The sequence below is a fragment of the Phocoena sinus genome, chromosome 15 (assembly GCF_008692025.1).
Source record: "Phocoena sinus isolate mPhoSin1 chromosome 15, mPhoSin1.pri, whole genome shotgun sequence".
NCBI lineage: Eukaryota > Metazoa > Chordata > Mammalia > Artiodactyla > Phocoenidae > Phocoena > Phocoena sinus.
In genome coordinates, this window is record NC_045777.1 from 32733400 (window position 1) to 32752255 (window position 18856).

The following is an 18856-nucleotide window of genomic DNA, read 5'->3' on the forward strand; positions in this document are numbered from 1 at the left end:
TGACAGATGGGTTTCCCCAAACCCTGCAAAACCCACTGCTTGCATCAAAGCTTACAGAAAACGTCTCTGCTCTCTGGGCGCCCTCTTGTGGTGTCAGCTTTGCTGCACACCTGGCAAAACATTCTAACGCTCAACACAAAAGATATTTCCTGTCTGGCTCTTGTTTAGATGAAAGAACTGTCTAAGCACTCCCTGTGTGGAGGGGAAGAGTGCTTTGCAGATTTTTTAGTGGAGAGAAAAAGGCCCACGTGAATTTTCCTACAGCCACGGCCCTCACTCCTTCCCAGCTGGAAGTCATAAACTCTAACACTGGAAGAAACTGAAGCTTCACCTGTTCTCCACCTTGGCTGCCCAGTGGAATCAGCTGGGAACCTTTAAGAATCACTGATCTACACAGAAACATTCTAGTCTAGAACCCTTCATTTCTCCCAATTACTTCTTTCCATCATCCAACAGTGGGTGAGTACAGGCACATGTGTCACTTAGATGTGATTTACAATTTCATTTCCAAAGGTCCTTTTCAAAAGATGGCCTTTCAATGAATTTTAACACGAAAGTGTACAAAATGTGTTAGTTTACCAACTCTACTTTTGTCATACATTGGCAACCCCTTTAATATCTAGAGACTAGATATTATAAAATTAGGACCCATTTGTCCAGTATGTACATAATATATACAGTAAAGTTAAACCAAAGGCATGTAACATATAGAGCAATGGATAAGTTGAAATGTTCAATAGTACACACCAGCAAAAGTCTTTTGCAAGGCTCATTTTTTATTTTGCAACATCTAAGCTTTTAGATATCCTGAGGTGACAATGTATGATAAAAAGTAGAGCTAGTGAATTAACCAATTGGTAAATATCTTTGCTACAACTGATTAAAAAAAAGGAGCATCTTGGATATGGAATTGTTAAACCGTCTCTGAGAAATGTACGTCAGGACTAGCTCATTAGGTTAGCAGCAGAGGGGCAGAAGGAAGTATAAAGGGAGGCATGTATGTGGATGTGTTTGTATTTATATTTTGCTTTCTGTCTCATTTTTAATGGAACATTAAGGAAATGTGGTATTTTAATCATAACTCTACCAATATCTTTATCTAGAGGCCTGTTGCCATTTTTGTCTTTTATGAAATTTTTGTTGCCAAGCAAGGCAGGATTACATTTTTTTCCTTGTAGATTGAGTTGGTGTAGTGTATTCTTGGTTACCAAAATACTCAAATAGCTTTGGGACGTTGAAATGGTAAATATTCCTGATGTCTGAAAAAGCACAGTACATAACTGTATGATCTTACTTATATGAAAATGGATGCTTAGTTGTATAGATACACAAATGAGACCTAGAAGGACACATCAAACGGTAAACTGCTTATGATTATGGATGACTTTGCTTTTTGCTTCTTTTGTTTTTTGGTTTCCTATTACGCACATGTTAACTTTTAAAAAATAAATGTTATTTTAAAAACAAACAAACAAAGAATCACTGATCTCAGTAATTCCCAGAGTCAGATTTTTTTTCCAAACTGTGTTATTGAGGTATAACAAATGTATAATAAACAGACCTATTTAAGGTGCACAGTTGGATCATTTTTTTAAAATTGTAGTTGATTTACAATGTTGTGTTAACTTCTGCTGTACAGCAAAGTGATTCAGTTATACACATATACATTCTTTTTAAAATATTCTTTTCCATTATGGTTTACCATAAGATATTGAATATAGTTCTCTATATCCTATACAGTAGGACCTTGTTTATCCATTCTATATATAAAAGCTTACATCTGTAACCCCAACCTCCCACTCCATCCCTCCCCCAATCCTCTCCCCCTTGGCAACCACCAGTCTGTTCTCTATGTTCCTGAGTCTGTTTCTGTTTTGTAGATAGGTTCATCTGTGTCATATTTTAGATTCCACATATAAGTGATATCATATGGTGTTTGTTTTTCTCTTTTTTTTTTTTCTTTTTGCGGTACACGGGCCTCTCACTGTTGTGGCCTCTCCCGTTGCAGAGTACAGGCTCCGGACGTGCAGGCTCAGCGGCCATGGCTCACGGGCCCAGCCACTCCGTGGCATGTGGGATCTTCCCGGACCGGGGCACAAACCCATGTCCTGTGCATCGGCAGGCGGACTCTCAACCACTGCGCCACCAGGGAAGCCCTGTTTTTCTCTTTCTGACTTACTTCACTTAGTATGATAATCTCAGGCTGCATCCATGTTGCTGCAAAAGGCATTATTTTGTTCTTTTTTTATAGCTGAGTAGTATTCCTTTGTACCTATGTACCATATCTTCTTTGTCCATTCATCTGTTGATGGACATTTAGGTTGTTTCCATGTCTTGACTATTGTGAATAGTGCTGCTATGAACATAGGGGTGCATATATCTTTTTGAATTAAGAGTTTTGTCAGGATATATTCCTAGGAGTGGGATTGCTGGATCATATGGTAATGATCATATGGTAATCATATGATACTGGATCATATGGTAATTCTATTTTTAGTTTTCTGAGGAACCTCCATACTGTTTTCCATAGTGGCTGTACCAACTTACATTCCCACTAACAGTGTAGGAGGGTTCCCTTTTCTCCACATCCTCTCCTGCATTTGTTATTTATAGAGTCTCAGAACATTGTTCTGCAAATGAGTCCAGATGGTCAACAGCCCTGCTGAGAGGAATCCATGGTTCTTAAAAAAAGAAAAATGTGAGTCACTTATCCTCGCTCTACATTGACAGCTTTATACTGGAAAAATGGGAATGCCAAAGGAATGCGATAAAGATCCTATATCAGCAACAGCAGAATGTTTTAAATCATCAGGACACTCAGGTGTGTCTGACTTGGTCTAGCACGTCCTGTGATGCAGGCATGGCCTGACCTGGTTCCCAGGGCGGGGACGATGGGGGCTGAGGGCTCCTGAACTCAGAGGCTAAGTTTCCTCCATGACCCCTGTGTACCTCGCTGGCTTCTCTGATACTTTTCCCCTTTGGGACTGGAATGCTCTCCAGGTGGGCAGTTGAGCCTCTGAGTTCTCAACCAGTGACACCTCTTGGCAGCCAGTCAGATGACGCCTGTTTTGTATTTATTTTGTATGATATTTACATCTCAGGTAGTTTCAGCTAAGTAATTGTCAGCCTAAATCTTACATAATCATACACTGAGTTGAAAGAAATTAATCAAACTGCTCAGCAATTTTAGAGTCTGTCTGTATGGAGACTAAGCCAACTTGTGTTAATTCAAAAGCATTTGGTCTGTGCTTGCTAGGAAACTGCTCAGAACTGCATGTGATTATTTTAGCAGACAATTACCACATGCTTGTGGTTTCTAAGTATAATAACACCTTCTTAAAATCAAAATAAGCTGCAGTTCTGAGGGAACACACATTTATAGGCTCAATGCTGAATGTACCAAAAACTTTCACTTTACCTGCCGGATTTCCCAGTTTACATTCCACTGTTTCATATTTGTAAATCTCCATGTTGTAATTGGAATCCCAGTGGCTGCATCGATTCTAATCAACCTATTATATGAAACTCCCAGAATGTCATCTTTCTTGCTTCCTTTAAATCTGAAAAAAAAATAATTAAAATATGAAACTGCTTCCTGTAACATGATGTTCATTCACATACAACTTCTTAAAGAGAATACCAACATTTCAAATCATTTCTGAAGAACAGACAATGAGGGATTAACTTTCTATAGAAGGGCATTTTTATTAGGATAGAATATGAAGGCTGGAGAGTAGGCTGTCCTGCAGATATTATTTAAGTGAAACTGACATCAGAGGAAAGCAAAATAAGAGGCAGTCAAGTCAGTGAATTCAAAGTAGCACCAACTGTGTATGCTAGGTACCCTTCTAGGCACTGGGAATACAGCAGTGACCTAAACAGACAGAAGATTCCTGACCTCATGCAGCTTGTGTTCTAGTTGGGGGAGAGGGTCATGAATAAGTGAAATATACATGCCAGATAAGGTCATAAAGGAGGATAAGGCACAGAAGTGGGACAGGGAATACTGGCAATGAGGTTGTTACAATTTTAAATCGAGCGGGAAGATCTCAGTGAGAAGGGAGATTTGATCAAAGAACTAATGTCTGTGAGGGAGTGAGCCGTGTGGATATCTGGGGAAAAAGTATCTTAGGCAGAGGGCACAGCCAGTGTGAAAGCCAGAGTCTTTTTTTTTTCCTCAGGCTCAAGGCCCTGCTAGGAGGCCAGTGTGGCTGGGCACAGTGAAGGAGGGGAGAGGATGTGAAATTCCAGCACTAAGGTCTTGCAGGGCCACTGTAAGGATTTGGCTCTTACTCTGAGTGTGACACAATGCTTTCAGTGGTGGTGAGCAGAGGCCTGACGTGGTTTGACTGAGATCTTAAAAGGATCACTCTTGCTGCTAAGTTGAAAACTTAGGGGACCCAGGAGAAGCAGAGAGATCTGGTAGGCACTGTGAACAGAGGTATGGAAGATTGTCATGAGCAGCCAAAAGTGTTTGGGCCATTTGTGAAAGGACAGTATTCTAAAATTAAAAAAAAAAAAAAAAGAAAGAGTTCTACATTCTAGACCAAATGAGAATAAACTGGGCTCCATGAAACCACTTAAAATTGAACAGAAAGTGAGAGAGGCAAGTGAGCATTGTAATCACCTGACAAGGTAGTAGGTGAGGCCAAATTCAGGTAGAGACTGCCATGCCTGAATGAACTGCAGCTTGGCTTCGACCAGGGGCATCTGGGCCACGTTCTGATGGGCTTCCAGGATGCGGGCTGCCAGCTAAGCAGAAGTGGGAGATGTCAAATTCTCCTTAGCAGGCACTGACTCTCTACAGCAATCATCCTGTTGGCCCCGGGTCCCCAACGAGAAGAATGAATGCAAGGCCCAACTACAGCTCCACAAAGACAATTCCTCCCATTCATTCATTCACTCTCTCTCTCTCTTTCTATAATACATGCAAATCACTGTGGAGAAACAGGAAGATGGACCAACACATAAATATCTAAGCTTTATGTAGATGAAGAGTCCTGAGTTCTTTCTGGGGTCTGTGGTCTCCAGGGACAATGGTTCTACTTGAATCAGTTTATCTGTGTAACTTTCAACCCCACTCTTATGGAAGCATAACTTAAAATTTTAATTTGTGGGGACTAAATCATTATTTTTAAATTAGGTTTATTCTGAGAATATTGCCATGTTCAGTTAGCAGTATAGTCACTGCTAACAAAATTCACAAAAATTTCTTAATATCGTCTAATACCCAGTTCATAGTCAAATTTCCCTATCAGCTGATTTTTCATGATGATGATCTCAGTCATTTAAATTATTTATTTTATTTCAGAAAATACAGAATTTGCTGCAGACAATCACCCCAACCAGATTAGCAGTACCTGTTTAGACTTGTGCTTTTTTGCACACCTAGGTGACACAAAACATTCCGGGTTCATATCCATGTTTTCAAGACCGGAAGCCACCTGAGATGCTGAGTTCCGGTTTTTCATCCTCAGAAATGAAAGGATGTTAAGGACCTCTGGCTGGTAGGAGCTGTCCGCCATGGTTTTGCCCTTTGATGCCAAGATGCAGGCAGCCATCCACTGGGCATACTGACTCTCCTGCAGCAAACACCAGAGAGCTGAGAAGTAAGTTCAAATGCAAAGCAGCCATGCTGGGAACAGAGCAGGACCTGGGCTTTCATCTCTATGATACAAAACCGTCACCTTCCCAGCAAGGAAAGATATGAAGTGGCACACATTCAGACTGACTGTTAACCACGTAATTTAAAGTCCAATGAGAGCTTTTGAGTCCTGTGTTGAATTTCTAGATACCACGGGGCTAGAGAATACGAATGTCAACTTTAAGAAATTCCATGTGGAGAACTTTGCATTTAAAGACGAACCAAGGAGGGACTTCCCTGGTGGTGCAGTGGATAAAACTCCATGCTCCCAATGCAGGGTCCTGGGTTCGAATCCTGGTCAGGGAACTAGATCCCACATGCATGCTGCAACTAAGAGTTTGCATGCCACAACTAAGGAGCCTGCGAGCCACAGGTAAGGAGACCGTGTGCTGTAACTAAGGAGCTGATGAGCTGCAACTAAGGAGCCCACCTGCCGCAACTAAGACCCGATGCAACCAAATAAATTAAAAAAAAAAAAAAGATGAACCAAGGACAAAAAGGAGCTCCATGGGGCACAGACAGGTGAAAACCCAAACTACCCGATAGCCTCCTTGACACATATTTCCATTTTCATATCACATCTTATCTCTATGACAGAAGAAAATGAGGAAAAATCATTAACTGACTTCTCATATTATTTCTCCCCTGGCCTATCCTTAGTAAAGACTCTAATCCCATAGCAGGAATCAGGTCCATTGGTGGTGCTGAACCAGTTAGTGGTGGCTCCTATTGTTCTTTAATGTCTGTGCTCATTTGTTACCTCAGGGAGCAAAGGGGAGTGGTCCCAGAAGCTGAGGGGATGCAGGTGAAGAATCAAATTAATTCTTCAGGGCAACAGTAGGTGTGGTTCACTGAATCACTGGCCTCAATCTTCACCCTCCTAGTATCCACACCTCTTGCCATGTAATTTTACAGTCCCTCCCACCAGAGCTAGAGTGTAATTTCCCATATCTTGACTTTGGGCCTGGCCATGGATGTGCTTTAGTCAATGGAGCATGGGGGGAAATGACAGTGTACCTACTGATTGACTGCAAGCTTAAGATTTAGGAGGTCTCACACGTTCCCAGTTCCCCTCTGGCACTTTTGCCATCACTATGAGAAGAGCCTCCTCCCCAGGCAGCCTGGGACCCAGAATAAATCCCATGAGCTCAGCCTGCGATAAGGAGCCAGCCGAGCCAGGTGGATGGCTTGAAGCAGATCTGCCCAGATGCCCTCAGCCTGGATCACTCAATCCCCAGCCCACCTGCAGAACGTTTATTCGTATGTGTCTGTGTGATTTTTGTGATTGTTTGTTACAAAGCAATAGCTGACTGATGAGTGCCCTCATTTGAGAAAACACCTGAGATGGTTTGTCCTGAGGCTTAATAAAGGTGAAGTGACTTACCATTTTTGTGGTTTTACTTACGTGGTCACATCTCAGATATACTTCATTCATACCATCAGCAACCGGGATTAGTAACTTGATTCCAAATTTTCTCCCTGCTACATTTACATCTGGCACAACTTCACAGCCTGAGTGATAAAAGGCAAGGACAGAACTGAGTTCTGAGAGATCTCTTAGACAAATATCAGATGTGCATCTAAAATAAAGACTTTGAACATAAGCTCCTCAGATTTGGTTCTCTTCTGAAAAACTGAGGAGCAGGCTGATAACATTAATTAAAGGATAACTAGATAAGTTATGAACATAACATGGATAAATAAAAATATTTCTTTTATGGATTTCTTAAATAATCATCAGTTGAATTCATTTTTCAGGTTGATTTGGCTATTCTAACTCATATAATCAGTTATTGAATATAAGCTTTGAAATGAATTAAAGCAGAGGGAATCCTCTGATTGTCACAATGATAAGGGAATTGAGTGCACTAGTTAAATAAATTTTTAGTTAATGGAGTTACCAGTACACTCACGGCCACTTTCAGAAATCAGGCACAAAAGTGATACTGAATTAGACATAATTGTTTTGGAATTCAGAGTGTTTTTCAGGATCCAACGATGTCTAATGTACTATGTTTATGACACTAATTACCACCACTTCAGAGACTTGGACACACTGGGAAAGAAGGGACAGCATAACACAAATAACCATTCACTGGTTTGCATTTCAGGTCCATGTTTCACAGGGAGGAGGAGCTGCAGGCAGGCGGTCACTGACAACCTGTGACATAAGAGGTTCCTCTGGGAGTGAACCTGCTTCACTGGTGGGAGTCTTGGCTTTCATCCACTTGCTGGGCCGTGACAAGTCATACCAAGATATTGGACCCTCTTACCTCTAAGATTTAGTTTTTCTACTGGTTCTCCTTGTTCAAGTTCCTTATTTTTAAAGTAGGCTATAGACGTGTCTTTAAAGACGAACCAATATTGTTTGAAAGCTTTTAATATTAGCTTCTTGGGCCTGCAAATTAAAGTACAGTAAGCATTTGAAAAAGCATCCAGAAATGTAGGACACATTGCAAATTCAAGTGGATCAAGATGCTCTAGGGACCCTTTGAAACAACATCCTCTGTATTTTTAAAAATAATTTTCAAATTGCTAACTCATTTCTAAAAACTGAAAATGGGGCTTTGATATGAGATGCAGAAGTTAACGCAAAATCTCAGGAGCTAGACCACCTGGGGCTACACTCTGGCTCTGCTACTGTATAAATGTGTGACCCTGGAAAAGACACTTCATCTTTCTGGGCCACATGTACTGCTTCTGTGTGATGAGAGAGTATCAGCCTCCAGTTCATAGGGCTTTTGTGAGGATGGAAAGAGGTAATCTCTATAAGGTACCTGGCAAACTGAAGTGCTCAACAAATTATTATTATTACTATGATGATGATGTGAGAAATATCCATGAATCTGGTGACATCTAAAATTTCAGTTTACTTCTTGAATCTGAAAAAGCTGTCTATACGGACAACACAATCTTCAGATTATCAGACATAAAAATCAGATATAAAGGTACTTTTCTGTACTTTCCTCTTGACCCTTAAGAGAAACCATGAGAAAATTCCTAGTGAGCCATGGAAATCACCAAAATCTACAGCTAATCTACATAGACTCACTCTTATTAAAAAATATTTTGGCACAACATTGTAAATCAACTATACTTCAATTTAAAAATATTTTTGGGGAAGACCTCCAACCATGATATCCATTGGGGCCAGAAAACTTTGTACTCTGGGCTAGATAAGGTTGGCAATGCCAATGGCAGGCCTCAGCTGGGTCATTCAAAATAGAAAACAAGAGATCGAGCTGGGGAGTAGGGAAGGGGATACAGATGGACAGAGAAAAGGTAATAGGAATTGTATGTGGTTCAATGGAACAATCCCAGCCTTGGGGGTGCATCAGGGTATCTCATGTCTGAGGGGTAGATTTCTGCATTCAAGAACAGAGGAAGAGAGGAAGCTTGGGCTTAACTGCACTCATATATAATTTGGGGTAAGTCTTTTAACATGTCAGTACTAGTCTTTCATTAGCTAAAAATGTGCTATCCTTAACACCAGGATAAGGGAGAATATGTTCATTAAAAAACCAATGTATTACAGGAGATTATTATATAACAATCACACAATAAAATTGAAAAACATTATACGGAGTTAATATTTCTAGGATTTAGAAAATCACTACCTTAAAATAGTATTTATCATGTTGAGAGTTGTAGGTAGTATAATTCTAAGGAACATATTTAAAAGATTACTTGTCTAAGAATCAGAGTCTCTAAAAGTTAGTATTTTCAAAATAAAATCTAAAGACACAGCCTACAACCAAAAGACAGTGAAGTCTCAGTTTAGTCCTAGGCATCTAAATATTTCTATTCAGAATTAAGAATGAAATTCTGCTTCTCTATTTTAACTGGACTTTAAGAGTATCAAAAGATCTTAAATTCCCTCTACTATTTTCTTCCAGGTTGGTTCATCCTCCAGCTGCTTTTGCATATCCCCAAAACTAATGATGTTCCAGAGGCTGAGGCAGGGCAGGGAAGGAGGAGTGGAGAAGGTGGCTGGGTGGGGAATGGTGCACACAAGAATGAGATAGTTTTTTGTACACTGACAACTAGATGACGCTGTTGAAAGAAATTGGAGAAGACACAAATAAATGGAAAGATATTCCATGCTCATGAATTGGAAGAATTAACATTGTTAAAATGTCCATTTTACTTAAAGAAATCTACAGATTATATGCAATCCCAAAGACATTTTTCACAGAAATAGAATAAAGAATTCTAAAGTCTGTATGAAACCACAAAAAACTCTGAATAGCAAAAGCAATCCTAAGGGGGAAAACAAAACAAAACAAAACAAAACAAAATGAAATGAAACAAAACAAAAAACAAACAAATGAAAAAACAAAGCTGGAGGTACCACCCACCCTGATTTTAAACTAAATCACAAAGCCATAGTAATCAAAACAGCATGGTATTGGCAGAAAAACCCATGCGGTTATGGACAATTAATTTATGACAAAGGTGCAAAGTACATACAATGGAGAAAGAATAGTCTCTTCAACAAATGGTGTTGGAAAAACTGGACTGCTACAGGCAAAAAATGAAACGAGATCACCATCTCACACCATACACAAAAAACAACTCAAAATGGATTAAAGACTTGAATGTAAGTCTTAACCATGCCTAAAACCATAAACCACTAGAAGAAAACATAGGCAGTATGCCTATGTTTGCTAGCATTGCTAAGACATTGGTCTTAGCAATATCTTTCTAGATAAATCTCCTCAGACAAGGGAAAAAAAAGCAAACATTTAAAAATTGGATAACATAAAACTGAGAAGCTTCTGCACAGCAAAGGAAACCATCAACAAAATGAACAGACAACCTACTGAATGGGAGAAGATGTTTGCAAATGGTATATCCAATAAGGCATTAATATCCAAAATATATAAAGAGCTCATACAACTCAACAACAACAAAAAACAAACAACCCAATTAAAAACCGGGCAGAGGAGCTGAATAGACATTTTCCCAAAGACATACAGATGGCCAACAGGTACATGAAAAGATGTTCAACATCACTAATTATTAGGGAAATGCAAATCAAAACTACAAGGTTAAAATCATCTCATGCCTGTTAGATTGGCTATTATAAAAAACACAAGAAATAACAAGTATTGGTGAGGTTGTGGAGAAAAGGGAACCCTCATACGCTGTTGGTAGGAATGCAAACCAGTGTAGCCACCATGGAAAAAAATATGGAGATTCCTCAAAAAATTAAGAATAGAACTACCACATAACCCAGCAATTTCATTTCTGGGTTTTTATCCATAGAATACGAGAACACTAATTTGGAAAGATGTATACACCTTTATGTTCACTGTGGCATTATTTATTGCCAAGATATGGAAACAACCAAAGCGTCCATTGATAAATGAACAGATAAAGAAGATGTGGTATGTATATGTATATGAATATATACATACATATTCACAATGGAATATTAGCCACAAAATAGAATGAAATCTTGCCATTTATGGCCACATGGATGGACTTTGAGGGTATTATGTTAAGTGAAATAAGTCAGACAGAGAAAGACAAATACCATATGATTTCACTCATGTGTGGAATACAAAGAACTAATAAAAAAACAAAAGACAAAATAAATGAACAAACCAAAACAAACACCTAGATAACAGAGATCAGAGTAGTAGTTACTAGAGGGGTAGGGGTGGGGCAGGGGTGGCAAAATGGGTAAAGGGGATCAACTGTATGGTGATGGATAGAAACTAAATTTTTGGTGGTGAGCACACTGTAGGGTATACAGGAGTAGAAATATAACGTTGTACATATGAAACATATAATGTTATAAATCAATGTTATCTCAATAAAAATAAATTTCAGAAAACCAAAAAACAAAACAAGCAATCAATAAATGTTACCTGAAGTATGACAAAAAAAAAAAAAAAGAAAAGAGACAGTGTCAAATACTCATGGAGCTTGTAATTAAAAGAGGGAAATGTATAAGTAAATAAATATAATAAAACGTGGTAAGTCATACCACAAGGACATAGGAGTGGCGAGTAACAGAGTACACAACATTTAAACATAGAATGAAGGATCAATAAGAATTTGATGGGAGGAACAGGGAAAAGAAATTTCAAAAAGAAAAGTTCAGGGACTTCCCTGGTGGCACAGTGGTTAAGAATCCACCTGCCAATGCAGGGGACATGGGTTTGATCCCTGGTCTGGGAAGATCTCACATGTCATGGAGCAGCTAAGCCCGTGTGCCACAACTACTGAGCCTGCGTGCTGCAACTACTGAAGCCCATGTGCCTAGGGCCCGTGTTCCTCAACAAGAGAAGCCACAGCAATGAGAAGCCCGCACACCGCAACGAAGCGTAGCCCCCACTCACCACAACTAGAGGAAGCTCACATGCAGCAACAAAAACCCAACACAGCCAAAAATAAATAAAATTAAAAAAAAAAAAAAGAGTTCAGGCAACTGCATGTGCAAAATGCAGAGACGAGTCAGAGCCTGGCACCTTGCTGGTAGGAGTTGGGTCAACACTTCTTGGACATCTGCCTCATGCTGGGTGCTGGGCTGAGCCATGGAAATGGGCAAAGAGGCAGTTTCTGAGGTTACAGCATTTCCATGTGTGGGGCTGATGGGGACCAGAACAGCAAGCAGACGAGGGCCACGGTGGGACTCTGAATGTCCACCTAAGGAGCTGGGCTTTATTTTCCAGAAAAATGGTTCTCAAATTCTGGTGTTCATCAGAATTGGGAGGGAACTTGTTGAAGATATACAAGCCTGGGCCCAGTCCCAGAGAATCCTTCCTATTCAGCAGGTTCAGTTTAGGGCCCAGCCATCTTCATTTTAAGTAACCTTTCCTAACATGGTTCCCTCATTTGAGAAACACAACTCCAGACCAGTGATCTCCAAACTAAAATGTGGCACACTCAATCCGTAAAATATTTTGAATACCTACCCCCTAACATATTTACAATTATTTATTTGTAATATATTACAATACATACATTACAAAACTTATATAATCCTAAATTAAAAATAAATATATGTGAAAAGTTTGGTTTGTTTCAAGAAGGGAGGTTATTGCTCAGTTATACAAACCCCAGTGGAGGAAGCACACTGTTGGCCGTGTTTACTAAATCACACTATTCATATTTTAATGCCGTCTACCTGTTTGTGAAGGTTTTTGTTGAAACAAGGCTGCTAATTTCCTCTTCGCTGATGCCAATAATTCACATATGCAAATTGATCAGGATATGTTGCTCTTTAATATTTTTAATAAGTGGGTTTAAAATACACTATCACTCTTAATTTGGATGCTTTAACATAGAAAAATTCTGTTTCCAGGTTTTAAAGATGAGCAGATAATATTGTTTTAATAGGCAGTATCATTATTGGCAACACTGTGGCAATGGAAACATTTCCAAATAATTGTTTCAAAATGTTCTCTTCATCAGTGTCTTATAATTTTCTGCATACAGGTCTTTTAGGTAGGTTTATTCCGAGATATTTTATTCTTTCTGTTGCAATGGTAAATGGGAGTGTTTTCTTAATTTCACTTTCAGATTTTTCATCATTAGTGTATAGGAATGCCAGAGATTTCTGTGCATTAATTTTGTATCCTGCTACTTTACCAAATTCACTGATGAGCTTTCGTAGTTTTCTGGCAGCATCTTTAGGATTCTCTATGTAGAGTATCATGTCATCTGCAAACAGTGACAGCTTTACTTCTTCTTTTCTGATTTGGATTCCTTTTATTTCTTTTTCTTCTCTGATTGCTGTGGCTAAAACTTCCCAAACTATGTTGAATAAGAGTGGTGAGAGTGGGCAACCTTGTCTTTTTCCTGATCTTAGTGGAAATGGTTTCAGTTTTTCACCATTAAGGACAAAGTTGGCTGTGGGTTTGTCACATATGGCCTTTATTATGTTGAAGAAAGTTCCCTCTATGCCTACTTTCTGCAGGGTTTTTATCATAAATGGGTGTTGAATTTTGTCGAAAGGTTTTTCTGTATCTATTGAGATGATCATATGGTTTTTCTCTTTCAGTTTGTTAATATGGTTTATCACATTGATTGATTTGCGTATATTGAAGAATCCTTGCATTCCTGGAATAAACCCCACTTGATCATGGTGTATGATCCTTTTAATGTGCTGTTGGATTCTGTTTGCTAGTATTTCATCAGTGATATTGGCCTGTAGTTTTCTTTCTTTGTGACATCTTTGTCTGGTTTTGGTATCAGGGTGATGGTGGCCTCGTAGAATGAGTTTGGGAGTGTTCCTCCCTCTGCTTTACTTTGGAAGAGTTTGAGAAGGATAGGCGTTAGCTCTTCTCTAAATGTTTGATAGAATTCACCTGTGAAGCCACCTGGTCCTGGGCTTTTGTCTGTTGGAAGATATTTAATCACAGTTTCAATCTCAGTGCTTGTGACTGGTCTGTTCATATTTTCTATTTCTCCCTGGTTCAGTCTCAGCAGGTTGTGCATTTCAAAAAATTTGTCCATTTCTTGCAGGTTGTCCATTTTCATGGCATAGAGTTGCTTGTAGTAATCTCTCATGATCCTTTGTATTTCTGCAGTGTCAGTTGTTTCTTCTCCTTTTTCATTTCTAATTCTATTGATTTGAGTCTTCTCCCTTTTTTTCCTTGATGAGTCTGGCTAGCGGTTTATCAATTTTGTTTATCTGCTCAAAGAACCAGCTTTTAGTTTTATTGATCTTTGCTATCATTTCCTTCATTTCTTTTTCATTTATTTCTGATCCGATCTTTATGATTTCTTTCCTTCTGCTAAATTTGGGGGCTTTTTGTTCTTCTTTCTCTAATTGCTTTATTTGAGATGTTTCCTGTTTCTTAAGGTAGAACTGTATTGCTATAAACTTCCCTCTTAGAACTGCTATTGCTGCATCCCATGGGTTTTGGGTCGTTGTGTCTCCATTGTCATTTGTTTCTAGTTATTTTTTGATTTCCTCTTTGATTTCTTCAGTGATCACTTGGTTATTAAGTAGTGTATTGCTTAGCCTCCATGTGTTTGTACTTTTTACAGATCTTTTCCTGTAATTGATATCTAGTCTCATAGCATTGTGGTTGGAAAAGATACTTGATACAATTTCAATTTTCTTAAATTTACCAAGGCTTGATTTATGACCCAAGATATGATCTATCCTGGAGAATATTCCATGAGCACTTGAGAAAAATGTCTATTCTGTTGTTTTTGGAAGGAATGTCCTATAAATATCAATTCAGTCCATCTTGTTTAATGTTTCATTTAAAGCTGGTGTTTCCTTATTTACTTTCATTTTGGATGATCTGTCCATTGGTGAAAGTGGGGTGTTAAAGTCCCCTACTATGATTGCGGTACTGTCGATTTCCCCTATTATGGCTGTTAGCATTTGCCTTATGTATTGAGGTGCTCCTATGTGGGTGTATAAATATTTACAATTGTTATATCTTCTTCTTGGATCGATCTCTTGATCATTATGTGGTGTCATTCTTTGTCTCTTGTAATAGTCTTTATTTTAAAGTCTATTTTGTCTGATATGAGAATTGCTACTCTGGCTTCCTTTTGATTTCCATTTGCATAGAATATCTTTTTCCATCCTCTCACTTTCAGTCTGTATGTGTCCCTAGGTCTGAAGTGGGTCTCTTGTAGACAGCACCTGCCGAGACTGAACCAGGAAGAAATAGAAAATATGAACAGACCAATCACAAGCACTGAAATTGAAACTGTGATTAAAAATCTTCCAACAACAAAAGCCCAGGACCAGATGGCTTCACAGGCAAATTCTATCAAACATTTAGAAAAGAGCTAACACCTATCCTCAAACTCTTCCAAAATATGGCAGAGGGAGGAACACTCCCAAACTCATTCTACAAGGTCACTATCACCCTGATACCAAAACCAGACAAAGATGTCACAAAGAAAGAAAACTATAGGCCAATATCACTGATGAACATAGATGCAAAAATTTTCAACAAAATACAAGCAAACAGAATCCAACAGTACATTAAAAGGATCATACACCATGATCAAGTGGGGTTTATTCCAGGAATGCAAGGATTCTTCAATATACACAAATCAATCAACGTGATACATCATATTAACAAACTGAAGGAAAAAAACCATATGATCATCTCAATAGATGCAGAGAAAGCTTTCGACAAAATTCAACACCCATTTATGATAAAAACCCTGCAGAAAGTAGGCCTAGAGTAAACTTTTCTCACCATAATAAAGGCCATATATAACAAACCCACAGCCCACATTGTCCTCAATGATGAAAAACTGAAACCATTTCCACTAAGATCAGGAACAAGACAAGGTTGCCCACTCTCAGCACTCTTATTCAACATCGTTTTGGAGGTTTTAGCCACAGCAATCAGAGAAGAAAAGGAAATAAAAGGAATCCAAATTGGAAAAAAAGAAGTAAAGCTGTTACTGTTTGCAGATGACATGATACTCTACATAGAGAATCCTAAAGATGATGACAGGAAACTTCGAGAGCTAATCAATGAATTTGGTAAAGTAGCAGGATACATTAATGCAAAGAAATCTCTGTCATTCCTAATGATGAAAAATCTGGAAGTGAAATTAAGAAAACACTCCCATTTCCCATTGCAACAAAAAGAATAAAATATCTAGGAATAAACTAAGTAGACAAAAGACCTGTATGCGGAAAATTATAAGACACCGATGAAAGAAATTAAAGATGATACAAATAGATGGAGAGATATACCATGTTCTTGGATTGGAAGAATCAACATTGTGAAAATGACTCTACTACCCAAAGTAATCTACAGATTCAATGCAATTCCTATCAAACTACCAATGGCATTTTTCACAAAACTAGAACAAAAAATTTCACAATTTGTATGGAAACACAGAAGACCCCAAATAGCCAAAGCAATCTTGAGAACGAAAAATGGAGCTGGAAGAATCAGGCTCCCTGACTTCAGACTATTCTACAAAGCTACAGTAATCAAGACAGTATGGTACTGACACAAAAACAGACATATAGATCAATGGAACAGGATAGAAAGCCCAGAGATAAACCCACGCACATATGGTCACCTTATCTTTGATAAAGGAGGCAAGAATATACAGTGGAGAAAAGACAGCCTCTTCAATAAGTGGTGCTGGGAAAACTGGATAGGTACATGTAAAAGTATGAAATTAGAAAATTTCCTAACACCATACACAAAAATAAACTCAAAATGGATTAAAGACCTAAATGTAAGGCCAGAAACTATCAAACTCTTATAGGAAAACATAGGTAGAACACTCTATGACAGAAATCACAGCAAGATCCTTTTTGATTCACCTCCTAGGAAAATGGAAATAAAAACAAACAAATGGGATCTAATGAAACTTCAAAGCTTTTGCACAGTAAAGGAAACCACAAACAAGACAAAAAGGTAACCCTCAGAATGGGAGAAAATATTTGCAAATGAAGCAACTGACAAAGGATTAATCTCCAAGATTTACAAGCAGCTCATGCAGCTCAATGACAAAAAGTCAAACAACCTAATCCACAAAGGGGCAGACGAGCTAAATAGACATTTTCCCAAAGAAGATATACAGATTGCCAACAGACACATGAAAGAATTCTCAACATCACTAATCATTAGAGAAATGCATATCAAAACTACATTGAGGTATCACCTCACACCGGTCAGAATGGCCATCATCAGAAAATCTGCAAACAGTAAATGCTGGAGAGGGTGTGGAGAAAAGGAAACACTCTTGCACTGTTGGTGGGAATATAAATTGATACAGCCACTATGGAGAACAGTGTGGAGGTTCCTTAAAAAACTAAAATAGAACTACCATATGACCCAGCAATCCCACTACTGGGCATATACCCTGAGAAAACCATAATTCAAAAAGAGTCATGTTCCAAAATGTTCATTGCAGCTCTATTTACAATAGCCAGGACATGGAAGCAACCTAAGTGTCCATCAACAGATGAATGGATAAAGAAGATGTGGCACATATATACAATGGAATATTACACAGCCAAAAAAGAAACGAAATTGAGAGATTTGTAGTGAGGTGGATGGACCTAGAGTCTTTCATACAGAGTGAAGTAAGTCAGAAAGAGAAAAACAAACGCTGTATGCTAACTCATATATATGGAATCTAAGAAAAAAAGAAAAGGTCATGAAGAACCTAGGGGTAAGACGGGAATAAAGACACAGACCTACTAGAGCCTGGACTTGAGGATATGGGGAGGGGGCAGGGTAAGCTCTGAGAAAGTGAGAGAGTGGCATTGACATATATACACTACCAAACAAAATAGATAGCTAGTGGGAAGCAGCCGCATAGCACAGGGAGATCAGCTAGGTGGTTTGTGACCACCTAGAGGGGTGGGATAGCGAGGGTGGGAGGGAGGGAGACGCAAGAGGGAAGAGATATGGGAACATATGTATATGTATAACTGATTCACTTTGTTATAAAGCAGAAACTAACACACCATTGTAAAGCAATTTTACTCCAATAAAGATGTTAAAAAAAGCAAAAGCAAAAAATCCCCCCCCAAAACCCAAAATGTTCTCTTCACAGCATTAATATCTTTCAAAAACTGGTTATTTTCTCACTCATTTTACAATCACCTTTTCCTAAATGACAGATTAAGTGCATTTATTATTTTGAAAGTATCTGGAGGCTCACTACTGATGGCCACTTATCATCACAGAGAGGTCATAGATTTGGAACTTCTTTTTTTTTTTTTGGCTGCGTTGGGTCTTCGTTCCTGTGCGCAGGCTTTCTCTAGTTGCAGTGAGCAGGGGCTACTCTTCGTTGCGGTAGCAGGCTTCACATTGCAGTGACTTCTCATTGCAGAACACGGGTTCTAGGCGCATGGGCTTCAGTAGTTGCAGCACGTGGGCCCAGTAGTTGTGGCTCTTGGACTTAGTTGCTCCGTGGCATGTGGGATATTCCCAGACCAGGGATCGAACCTGTGTCCCCTGCAGTGGCAGGTGGGTTTTTAACCAGTGAGCCACCAGGCAAGTCCCTCTTTTTTTTTTTTTAAGTATAACTCTTACAGGTAATTTTGCATGTGATAACCAGTGAGCCTTAGAGTAGGACCAAAGATTTTCGTAGTCACCCTCCATCTCTTTAAAAATACTGTAAAGATTCTACCAAATTTAAGAGTCTCTTATTTATGAACTAAATCACACTGACAGTCTTCTATAGCACATTGGGTATGTCTGACTGGAACTTCTTTGCTACAGTAACTTGATTATGAATGAC

General features: G+C 38.8%; 1 protein-coding gene across 2 annotated transcripts in view; it reads right to left on the reverse strand.

Moving 5' to 3' along the window:
• Window positions 1-18856, reverse strand: part of FERMT1 (fermitin family member 1) — a 66527-nt gene that overhangs the window by 2521 nt on the left and 45150 nt on the right. For both annotated transcript variants that reach the window (XM_032606569.1, XM_032606570.1), the window contains 5 exons: window positions 7918-8042; window positions 7050-7156; window positions 5361-5582; window positions 4628-4752; window positions 3419-3560 (listed from right to left, as the gene is read on the reverse strand). In XM_032606569.1, the coding sequence (XP_032462460.1) occupies window positions 3419-3560; window positions 4628-4752; window positions 5361-5582; window positions 7050-7156; window positions 7918-8042 (721 nt within the window). The remainder of the gene's footprint in view (window positions 1-3418; window positions 3561-4627; window positions 4753-5360; window positions 5583-7049; window positions 7157-7917; window positions 8043-18856) is intronic.